This window comes from Panicum hallii, chromosome 5, assembly GCF_002211085.1.
Source record: "Panicum hallii strain FIL2 chromosome 5, PHallii_v3.1, whole genome shotgun sequence".
Taxonomy (NCBI): Eukaryota; Viridiplantae; Streptophyta; class Magnoliopsida; order Poales; family Poaceae; genus Panicum; species Panicum hallii.
Genome location: NC_038046.1, coordinates 17,437,118 through 17,449,201, shown reverse-complemented (window position 1 = coordinate 17,449,201; position 12,084 = coordinate 17,437,118). Strand labels below are relative to the sequence as shown.

General features: G+C 45.5%; 1 protein-coding gene across 3 annotated transcripts; it reads right to left on the bottom strand.

Annotated features, from left to right (window-relative positions):
- Positions 1–3,814: 3,814 nt before the first annotated feature.
- On the bottom strand, positions 3,815–8,150 carry LOC112894576 (peptidyl-prolyl cis-trans isomerase CYP57). Of its 3 annotated transcripts, XR_003229000.1 has the most exons (12): positions 7,831–8,150; positions 7,365–7,543; positions 7,168–7,266; positions 6,913–7,016; positions 6,684–6,828; positions 5,797–6,016; positions 5,630–5,687; positions 4,902–5,115; positions 4,572–4,739; positions 4,289–4,477; positions 4,129–4,185; positions 3,815–4,044 (listed from the first exon to the last, which is right to left on the bottom strand). XR_003229000.1 is itself a non-coding variant. In XM_025962330.1 (11 exons), the coding sequence occupies exons 1-10, from the start codon at positions 8,048–8,050 to the stop codon at positions 4,337–4,339; spliced, it is 1,548 nt and encodes a 515-aa protein (XP_025818115.1). In that variant the 5' UTR covers positions 8,051–8,150; the 3' UTR covers positions 3,815–4,185; positions 4,289–4,336. The 3 variants fall into 3 exon arrangements, 2 of the variants coding, with proteins under 2 accessions (XP_025818115.1, XP_025818114.1); XM_025962330.1 differs by having other exon boundaries at positions 3,815–4,185; XM_025962329.1 differs by having other exon boundaries at positions 3,820–4,477.
- Positions 8,151–12,084: the final 3,934 nt, after the last annotated feature.

Here is a 12,084-nt window from a genome sequence, read left to right as displayed (position 1 = left end):
ACACAGTGAAATTGTATTATTACATGTGAGACAAGATGGGGCGATGAAAGGAGACCAGAACAAAATAAAGGGCAATGCCCAAGACTCATGCCTAGCAGCAACATTTTTTGAGGTAGTGTTTGGTTGGGTTGTTCTGTGGCGTAATCAGATAGCTAGCAGTGCGATCTATTTACGTAATCTGCTAGCACGGGACCTGACATGGGATAGTACAATGCTGATATATACCGCTGCTCCATATCTCCCGTATCCAATACTGTCGTAATTATGGCGTCGACGTATGCATGCTGCTCGGCTGCTCCGTAGAGCACGTGCAAATGCAGAAGAGGTGATACTGAATTACTGATGCAGCAGTACCATCAAGGTAATACTGCTTTTTTTTTTTTACCGATAGGCATGTCACTGCTGGTGATAAGGTCATTAGTTAAGACAATCATAAGCATGTCCAGTGTTTATCAGGATGAATAATTTAATACTTTATTAATCAAGCGTAGTTCCCCTTTATGAAGATCAGAAACCTCTATATAGATTCAAGTGATCTTTCGAAACCTGTGTCATTAGAACAGCACCTTTCAAAACCCTTATGAAATGGTTTTTTGCGAGGGGCAGCATTGTGAGCGTCTACACACACACACACACACACACATACACTGCACGAAATGATCAAGAAGAAGATTTAAGCAAGTTCCCTTACTTATGTGAGGCCTTGACCTTGTGTTACAACTTTTAAAGGGTACAGCTCTCAGTAAATTTGTCTAGCGAACGAAGAAGCACATGAATATATCGTCGGCGTGTTTCATCAAAACATTATCAATATTTCAGAGAAATCGGACATGAATTCGATCAAATTCTTGTGATTACAAAAGTTGAGGGAATCAAACATGGTACTTGGAATTCGAACAGCCTAAATGCACAACACAAAATCAAAGCCACACATTGGCCGACTACATGCACTTAATAATTGAAATAAACCTGATGCATGCAACTCGAGCATAGCCCGAGCAACTAGGCCTTGAAGGAGGGCACGAACCACGTAGTGATCGCCCATGCCAGGGGGGTAGGGTTAGGGATCTGCTTCACGATGGTGTCGACGCTCTCCACCATGTCCCACTTGCACAAGCAGAATGCCCAACCGCCCCAATCGCCGGCGTCGTCCTCGGCCTCGTCCTCCAGCCCCATGTGCCGCCAGTCGAAGTAGTACACGGCGTTCTTGCTGAGTCCGCGGTCATCGCTCGCCGGAATCACGTAGCAGGCGCCGTCCACGCCCTGAAAGATGGCCTTGTCCCGCAGCTCTGGCGCGTCGGCCGGCCAGTCCACGGTCGCCAGGCCGTCGCCGGCCACATTCAGCGCGAAGATCGCTCGTGGTCCTACCGGCATTTCGGGCTTGTAGTTGTACTGGCCATAGTTTTCGAAGAGGAAGCGCACCATGCCCTCATGCTCGATCAGGCACGCTCCGTTGCTTCCAGGGAGCAACGCCGTGCTGCTGTTGGCGAGGTCCTTCTCGGCGGCGGAGGCGGCGGCGGCAACTAACTCGCCTTCGAGCACCTGGGGCCCGTGGGTGACGAGCCGATCCCAGTGCCGCGGCAGCAATGCCCAAAACCTCCCGGCATCGGCATCATGTGTCGTGGCCCAGCCGTGCTCGCTGCCGCGGCGCCATAACGCCGCGGTGGGACCCAGTCCGGGCGCCCACACCCAGATGACGACAATGACGCTCACTTTGCCGTTCATCTCGTCGTCTGTGGCAAAGCCGGAGGGGTGGGCGCCGCCATGGAACTGGAAGCAATCGGGCAGGCGCGGCAGCGCGGTGCTCTCCCCAGTTAGCGGGTTCACCAGCACGGCCGAATGGCCGAGAGGTCGTCGTGGTGGTCGATCCCGATGAGTAGGCCGGCGCCGGAACCTGCATCAGATGGGATTCATCGGAGCTCGCCGAGTGGAACAGAACTCCGCCGGAGTCCCTGCCGTCGCCGGGCCCTTCCTTGATCATGATCCACGGCTGGAAGAGCCCGTGGGCAGTGAGACGGATGGCATCACGCCACTTCGGGCAGGCAGAGCGGACGCGGACGAAGTCCTTTGGCTCGGTGAGGTGGCCGGCGACGCCCTCGAGGACGAGCCACGGGAGGCTGGCCCAACCGTTGGATCCCTCCATGAGCACTTGCAGAGACTAGCAGGGAGATCAGATCGAGATGAGCTTGTAGAGGATAGGAGAGGCCAGTAAAGCTAAGCCGGCCGGGATGTTCGAGGGCTTTGCTGTCTGCAAATCGGGCTCCACGGGGATGCCTTTATATAGTGGTTTGAACGTACGGGGCACAATTCAGGAAAGAAACAGAATGCTAGGGTTATGTAGTTGTGTTTACACTGTGCCATGTTTTATAATGTAGTGCGTTTAAAATCTCCCCTGATTTTTTTTTTTTGCTGATCTGTAGCGCGTTAAGCTGCTTTGCCCATTTATGAATTGCCTTGATTCACTTGCTAGTTTTGGATCTTGCAATTTGAAACCATGCCGCGGACCAAATTTCGTGTTTCCACTGTTTGAATTGGTGCACGGATTTGTGCACGCTTCAATGCTCCTTAAATTCGTGTTTTCAAAAGTTTCCCTTTATTTTCAATTTTCCCCTCTACTACTTATGAATCGCCTTGGTTCAACTTGCTCATCTGGTAATTGCAAGGCACCCAGCCATGAAGAACAACTTTTGTGCATTCACTGCTTCATTCATTGGCGTGTTCGGACAATCTCATTTGAGGGGTTAGTAAGTGGTAACTATGTCCTGGTTTATTTGTTTATTTACTTCAAAATTAATAGCATTATTGTAGAGTGCTATAAAATGTGGTTGAAAAGACAAGCAAATTAAAGTTTACAAAATTATATTGTTATGTGGTTCCGAGTGTGTCATTTTTACTTTGCGTTTTGTGTGTTCAAATGTTGAAGAGTGAAATACACTATTGCGTGGCCTATAGGAAGCTTAGATGTTCTAATTTTTTATTAGCCTAGGTATTGAAGTATTAAGTCAATTGTTCATACACGACTAGCTATGGTCACATGTGTTTTTAGTTCAGAGGGGAGCATTTTAGTATGTATACGACTAGCTATGGTCAGCAAGGTTTTGTCCATTTGGAATGCTCATGACCCGGTTGCTAGCAGGAGGAGCCGCCATGACCCAATCATACAACTTCATGTGCATGGAATGGAGGAGAATCTTGTTGAACACGGTCATACCAGGGTGGTCGTGAGTGGGATCATGGCAGACTGCGGATCATAAAGCAGAAAATGCCAAATTGTGGAATATTTTATTATGTGAATCTGTTCAGATTCAATTCAAGTAAAAGTTGGCAAATTGCGAAATAATTTACTGTGAATCTGTTCAAACTCGATTGGGTAAAAGTTGCCAAATTTATAAATCTAGTCACAAAAGAATGCAAAAAAAAAAATTGATTTATCGAGAGCGTGGGAGAATTTGCGAAGTGCAGATATACTTTGGTATGGCCTTGGGGATTTTATGTAGAAGTTACCATTGGGCAACAACGAGCCCAACAACAATTTCGGGAGAACACAGACCCTATATGTGCCTAAACGTGAGCCCATCGATTTTCTGTCCTCCAACGAACGACCCACAGCTCAAACTAACGATTTCCAATGCGACATTTTTCAAAAAAAAAATGAGACTGATTCTGTTAGGGTTCTCTAGGCATTATCCTTTTACTCCACTTCGCATTCAGGGCACTGCAATTTTCTGTCACATAACGCAATAGCCGAAAAAATGAGATAAAAGAAAGCAAGAATCACATGCATTTTGATTTCGAAAACTTTTGTGTTAGCTCCTTTTGTGAACTCTGTAAAACGGATAGCATATAGCTAACGATACAGAGAGTTGCTTCCTCAGGGACCCTATAAAATCAAAACAATCTATTGTACAATTGCATTTACAGCTTCGACAATCATGATACATACAAATACCAAAAAGGAAATAGACTACAGATGGGCGCTCTACCATCAGTTCTGTGCTCTTGTGTGCGATATCCACGGTTTATGGTCCCAAGACCACGCCAAAACTGCAGCATTTGGCAATTACAGCTTCAACGATCATGATACAAATACCAAGAAGGAAAACAATAGTGTACAGATGGGCACGCTACCATCAGTTCCATGATCTGTGTGCAATACCCGCTGTTTACGGTCCCAAGACCACACCACTGTTAGGATGTGTAGGCATTTTGCAACGTTCGAGCGAAAAGAACAGTCAGTAGTATCGAGTTAACATGAGCAAATGGAAATGCAGGAGAGGTGATTCAGTACCATCAAGGGTAAGAAAGGAGCATCAACACAATTCAAGCAGCTTGCTGGTCAGGTGAGAGATCTGCCTGCCCATTCACGCTCTCTCCGCTTAAGCTTCGCTTGCATCTTGTTGAATTTTTCTTTTCCTTTCTCCAGAAGAGGATCTACCACCACATAGTCATCCGGATCATCTTTCCTAGTCATTCCATCCTGTGAAGATCAAGTTATATGTCATTTACAATCTTTAAAAGATGCATCTATTTCCCCAGTGTGTGAGAAATGGAGGAAAGGCCTGGCAATCAACCTTGGAAGAATCGGGCAAGAAAGACAGCCGGTTTGTGTGCCACCCTGTGTAGTCCTCTTCAGCTTCCTTTTCCGCCGTATCAGTAGCAGGATTCTTTTCTTTGACAGAATCTGTAGCAGGATTCTTACTGAGGAAAGAAGCCTTGAACTTCTGTAGCTTTGCTAGAGTCTTAACGAGAAAAATAACGTGTAAGAAATATTGGCCACCAATTTGCGAAAGTCAAAGCTTGACATGTCAAATTAAAAAGCCAACTGGCATATGAATATGCATGAACTATTTTGGCATGGCATGAGAAATGTGGCAATTGTCAGAATGAAGTAAAATCATTACCTCATCTTCACGGCCTTGAAGCCGGCGTTTTTTCTGTTTTTGCAAATGTCTCTCTTGTTCAGCTGGATTTAGGAGCTGCAAATTAGCATCTGTTCTGGACATCCTCTCGGCACTGGCTTCTGAGCCAATACCTTTTTTCTTCAATGATAGTTTTTTAGACTTTTGTAGCTCATCATGCTCCTGATCATCATCATCATCATCATCATTGTCCCTCCTGCAAACCAACAACCAGAAATCATTTTAAAAAAACTGCTACACTAAATTATTCATAGAATACATGTCAAAATTTAGATCATTTCAAATATGCAAAGACACAGTAACTCTTCTTCATTCTTGTCATGATATGCATAATATAGTCCATGCTAACATTCACTATTCAGTACCTAGTAGCCCTGCTTATGAAAAGCATTACTGAATACACAATGTGAAGAAATAGAATTGCTTTTCATCGTTACAAGATACTAAAGATTAAACAGAGTATTTCTTATTTAAACAATAAATTATTGCAAGATGACCACTTAGCATTGGATATGTAATGAGATCAAGACTTTTTGAGTTAAGGCTCATATAGAAAAAGCATGCTGCAGGGTGTTCAAAGAGCAGGGGGTAACTTCTAATCTTTTATGCAATGGTTACTAACAAATTCGAAATGAAAGTGTTTATCTCATTACAAATAGGATAACCATGATGTTTTGGGGATGAGGTAGGGATGAGGTACATGAGCATACCTATGTTTAATATCGGACCTGCGGTCTGGTAATTCCTTGTCCTTCCGACGTGGTTTATCTGTTCCAATTAGGGCAGTTTTGTGCAATCAAGATCATGAGTACAAAACAATTGCATCTAATTTCAGGACAACCACAATTCTAATAGAAACTTGAACAAAATAAGCTACCTGCTTTAGAGGTTTCACGAGGGGGAACATCACCAAGTTCTCTACGTTTTTTTAGGATTTGTGAGCGCATTCTATTGTCAAAATCCTCTTCATTCTCGTCTTCAGGATAATCATCAGATTCTGGAGCATGCTCTGGCTCTCTTGAGTCAACTTTCTTTGAGATCAAAGCATCCCTGACAGATAAAACAGTGTCTTTTTTCTTCTCCTCTTGCTCCTTGGACTGCAAGGTGGGAAAACACGCAATGACATTTAAATTTGGCAGAGCACAAAAAGTTACGGAAGCAGGTAACACTACGCAATAAACTGACCAGAGAAAAAGATACAGATCACAAACCTATGCAAATTCAGCATTAGAGGGATTCAATTAACAAGCAGTGTATAACAGGATACCCGTCCATGAAAAAGATTCAGCAAACAGGACTTATGGTACAAACAAAGAAAAGAAAAAACGCAAGATAACACTAATGTGGCAGATACAGCAAAGTTCTGGATAGCCTAGCCGCCAACTGGATAAGGTATTATCCTGCCAGTTTCAACATAATATGTTCACTAGCTTTGGTTCATATGTTGAACATTTTCTGATTACAAGTGATCAAACTCACCACTCACCAGCGGACAAGAGTACAATAGCTTAAACCAATTCAATACTGGAGGAGTTTCAATTAATGAGCAGAGCAAACGAGGACTTATAAGTACAAACAGAGGGGAAAAAACAAAGATGAGATGATATGCACACTAATGTGGCACAGACGGAGACGGCACCATTCTAGATAGCATTGTTGCCAACTGGATAGGGTATTGTCCTGTTATTTTCAGCATGATATGTGAAAAAAGTTTGGTTAAATGATGGTGAACATTGTTTTTTCGCCGCAAGTGATAAAACTCACCAGCTGTACATCCTCTGGTTCCCCTTTAAGGAAACGGGGATCGTCCAACACATCATGAATACTTTTTATTTTGGCCTGAACAGAGGAAGCTGCCTCATTCTCCTCCTCTTCTACTTCATCTCCAAAAGAGAGCACATTAAGTTGCCTGAAAGATTAACAGTTTGGGTCAGAACTGATCCAACAGGCATTGTACGGTTATCCTAAGAACTATGTAGAGGAGATTACTTACTTGGCTGCCTTCTTCTTAGGTTTCACCTCAGCATCAGCCTTGGCAACAGACTCAGCCTTCTTAAGTTGCCTTGGAACAATATCCTCAAATGGGTCCCAGAGAACCTAAGAAACAGAAAAAGGAAATACAAGGTCAAATAACTAGTTTGGATTCACCAGTTAGGAAAACTACTTGGTAAATTATCTATCACCTAACGAAAACACAGGTAAGTACCAGTGGAAATAACAACAAAATGTTACAGGAGAGAAAAGGCACCTCTACTGAAAGAATTTTCTGCGGGTACACAGGTCGATCATCCTTATCTGTCTCAACATCAGCCAAGGCAAGAAGGTTGAAAATAGAATCACCAGTAACCTGCACACAACACATAGCAAAACGTGATGACTCCAAAGGAACAACACACTGTACCAAGAATATGCACATCGAGGAGCTCCTGAATTAAGAATAAGTACCTTCCCAAAGATGGTGTTCTTCTTATCAAGCCAATCGCAACGGTCAAGGGTGATAAAGAACTGGCTCCCATTCGAATGAGGCGTGCCAGCATTGGCGCACGCCACTAAACCCCTGTGGTTAAACCTCAACCGCGAGTGGAACTCATCCGCAAACGGCGCCCCGTAGATGCTCTCACCCCCTACAGGAGTGAAGTCAGAAAGATGGCATCAGCTTCAAATCGAAGCACACCAAACCCTCCCTCCACTCAGTCTCACACCCATAACATAACGCCAGAACCTTATATACCAGAACAATCAGCTAAGTTGCTTAGGCAAGAATTCGTCAAATTCGAAGCATTAGTTGGTAATTCGATTGAAACCATTGGATCAATTCGGTACATTTCAACATTAAGATGTGGAATCAGAAACCCTAGATTGGTTTAGGTATGTTCAGGGGGGTTGGAGGGATGGTCGATTGGGACCGTACCGGTGCCGGAGCCAGTGGGGTCGCCGCCCTGGACGAGGAAGTTCTTGATGACGCGGTGGAAGAGGGTGCCGTCGTAGTAGCCCTCGAGGCAGAGCTGCACGAAGTTGCGCGCCGCCTTGGGAGCCTCCTTGGGCCACAGCTCGATGTCGAGCGGACCAGCCGTCGTCTGCACCACCACCTTGCCCTTCGTGGGGGGCTCAAGCACGTACACCGACGACATCCTGCCTGCCTCGCCGCTGTCGCCTCCGGCCGCCGCCGCCGCGATGCTCTACCTCGCGCGCGTGGTCGCCCTCCGGCCGGGCCGTCGGTCCCTCCTCCTTTGGGTAGGGCCTAGGAGTCGGTCCGGTTCGTCTGGTTCGTGGTTGGGCTGGGCCGGATCGGGTCAGGCATCTCGATTTCGAGTGGGGGAAGCGGGATGAGATGAGGCTTGTTTACGTGTCGTGGAAACGTATCGATTGTTTTACGTTCTCTCTCTGTGAGTTCTAAAAACCACCTCCCTCCACCACATTGCATAGATTTGAGTGCTCCTATTTTTTCTTACAATATACAATTGAAAAGAATCTTCTGAGTTCTGACATATTTAGCGGTAGTTTTAATTGTGGATCTGTAGGTGATACTAAAAATTATTTTAAATATCTCAGTTGTAGCTCAATTTTTTTCTTTTGTTAGGACATGCTCTTTCCGGCTTTTTCTGAGGTCCAAAAAGGTTTAGGGTCAGTTTGGTAGAGCTTCAACTGTTTCGGTTTCTTTATGTGAATGATTCTCTAATAAAAGTGATTCAGGGGCTAAATTATCTTTCTATGATTCTTTACGATGAACTATATGAAAAAAATATATTTTATATGAGAAGTGAATAAGGAGAAGTTACATTTTCAACTCCCAACTCTTAGTTCAATTTAGAGAATCACTTTTCTCTAAAAAAAATATTTAGCAGAGCTCTCCTGTTAACCTAGAAGCTGCTTCGGGAGCTTTGCCAAATACAACCTTAATGCTCTCTTCTATGTGGCCATTTCTACTACCACACTGTTTTGAATTCAAAATATTTTGCATTGTAGTATGACATGTCTAGCAATTATTGTGAACTAGGTGCAGGGGAAATTTTGCTCATCCTCATGAATGCCATGGTGGCTAGTCCAAAGAGCGTGTACTTTACACAAGACTACAGTGTTTGTAGCAACGCAAATCTCTGTCAGCTCCTAGATAATTTTCAGTGCGACTGTGCCCCCCTACTTTAACCACTGTATCATCACACAAGAAGCATTTACTTTGAAATAGTGTCATGTTCACCTTTCTAACTTCCTACTAGGAACTTCTCTAACACATCTCCTAGCGTTACGTTGTACTACTAGGAACTTCATGGATTTGTTTCGTCAACAATGGAGCGACGAGCGTCGATAAGGATCCTGGAGTACTGAAATCACTGACGCCATGTCGTCTTGGTTGACAAAGTGGTGACAAACTAACAACTTTCGAAGGTGTATCTCACTGGCCCATAGGCATTCATGAAACACGTTCAGCAGTACCAGGGAGGCCGGGTCGCAGGTGAGATTAAATCCGTCCATCCATTTGGAGGTGACAGTTAACAACGTTTAGCTTTTGTATGTAGTAGTAGTAGTAGTACTAATCTAACGTACCTGTCAGCATCGACGACGTCGACGCCTGCAGAGCCGGGGGTGTCCCTGTATTCCGGCCGGATTTGCTGTCGCCGTCACCCATAGCTGCTTCCGGGCTGCCTTCCTTCCCCGCGGGCGATCGCGACGCTACCACACCCCCGACCCACGGAGCGGGGCCAACACCGCGCCCGTCAGCCTTGTGTCACGCTGACGGGCCGGGCGTCGCCGGGACGCGTCTCTGCGCGTCAGGGCGTCCGTCCACGAGACCGCGGCGCGGACGGCACGTGGATGCTCCGGGACCCGGGCGGCGGCGGCGGCACATGGTCGGTCTGCCAGAGCGGCGTTCCCACATCCCGTCAAAAAAGGCATGCAGATCACGCTTGCTCGATCTGACCGTGCCACCTACGGAGTACAAGTGTGGCGACCTGGCAGGGAACGGTTCGGGTTTGGCTGCGGCTGACCAAGCACGTTACGAATCTTGATCGGACTCATGTTTGTTCACGTCACCGCTCGAGAAACCGCGAGGAACCTGCAACGCTGAGAAGCCAACCACATCGCCTAGCATGACCCAATGCAAAAGCCAGGCTACGTAGCCTCGGATACTCCGAAAGACCGAACCCATTATCGGTGGCCCGTGTGCCAAGCCTCTTGCCGACCCTTTTTTTTTCTCTGCCCGTTCGCCGACCTGCCGTAGGGAGAGATGGAGAAGCACAGAACTGACCCGACGGTTTGACCAGGGGAGCGTCGCGCATCCCTCGCATCGTATCCTGAAATCCTTCCCCTGACCACGTCACATCCGACGGACAGCACGGCCGCAGGTGGGGTGTTGTGTACGCATGCTCCGCGAACAATATGCAATGCCCCCCCCGGGTGGCTTTTGCTGGATTCAAGCCAGAGAGTCGTACGACTACTACCACCTACCCACCGTGGGCACGGCCTCGTCTGTTTCTCTCCGATCTTCGCTGCCGTGCCATTGACTTTTCAATGGTTCCTGTTCCTGTTCCTGCCAACAGGGCCCGATTTGAACATGGTTTCGAAAAGGAAATTTTGGACATGTGCGGCTGCTAGTTTGACTCGTACTAGAAGTCCCCTCTCGCTGTTCATACTTAGATTCGATTCTTTTGCCTTTTTGTCCCGTTCAAATGCAAACTAGTTACTAGCTAGTGTCCCACGCTAATTTTTTTTTAACACCACTACCAGCACTAGCATACCAGGATCTTAGAAACTTTAGTTCCCGAAACCAAACACAACCTAAATAAATACATATTGCTAGCATGGGTAAGGGGCTTGCTTTTGCCTTTTGTTCAGTTGACTTTTTCGAGGCGTGTCTGCATGCCTCCCATGTCAATGCGATCATGTGGGCTCGGTTTGACTTGTACTTCAAGTGATAAGTTCTCTCCTGCTGTTCATACTGGATTCTACCTTTTTTAGCTCCTTTCACCTTCAAACTAGTACCGATGCCCTACTGGCTACCTGCTCCATGCCTAGACCGAAAAAGAAGAAATTCTGTATATGCGCTTCAAGCCTGTGAGCTGCTGGTTCAGATGTGTGTCCGCTTCTCCCGTAGTTGATGCCATCATGTCACTTTTATGCTTTATAAGACCACGTTCTCAGAGAAAGTAAGATTCAAGGAGTCCTTTGGATCAAAGGAAAACTGAAAAGTCTGAAAGGATATGAATCCTATAAGTGTTTTTTTTTCTTATGAATATCCTTGAACGGGAGCCTAAGCATGGCAACGGGCACAGAAATAGGTAGTGGCAGGGGTTATCATGCACCAATAATACACAACCACAGCCCAAGCTTCCACAGGTGAGACGCAGAAACTGGTGTTGAGCTCTTGAAACGTCAGTATGTGCAAGTTCCTTTTGGTTATAGCATCGGTTAATTGATAGATTGTAGATATAAGTAGAACCTGGTACTCTTTGTGAGTGGCCTTGTTACGCACGAATGACAAAGAATGCCAAGCTTGAAACTCTAGTTTCTTCTATAGAATTAATTTCTGGAGAAATTCAGGCATAAGGCTCAATATTGTGATTTTTTCCCTTTGTGTCAATCTTTCTTCTCAAATCCCTCTCCCAACAAAAAAAAAAAGTACTTCCACCATCCTACAAAGAGTGCAATTGTAACATTCAAAATTTGGTCCCACAAACTATGCAATTTTGGCTCTTAGACCAACTCAATGTGAGCCATGTTATTTGAGCCATGCACAGTTGCTCCATCTAATATAGTATACGGTGCATGATCTGAATGTAATTTTTTTAGGTTTACACAGTACAACCCAGTCACTTACAATGCACGCACACTCACCTCTATGAACGCACGTATTAGGAGTACCTAAGTCATTTGACTTTAATTTCCACACTAGTCTGATTCTTTATAGGACGAGGTCTTCTTGCGTTTTGTAATCAGTTATTTTGTACTTGTAATCGTACCAATTCACGTTCCTACTATGTTTGTCATTCATGCGTTCCAGGAAGTCATATATAGCTGAATAATCAACATTTTCAAGCAGCAACTAATGTCGTTGAAGTAGCACTATTTGGCGGGAATTCTGTTGCTAGTACATTTCTGCTTCGAAGTAAATGTTTATCCTATTGAAAGGTAGCCCATACGGCCATGCGGAACATTCGTTGCGGTGGAA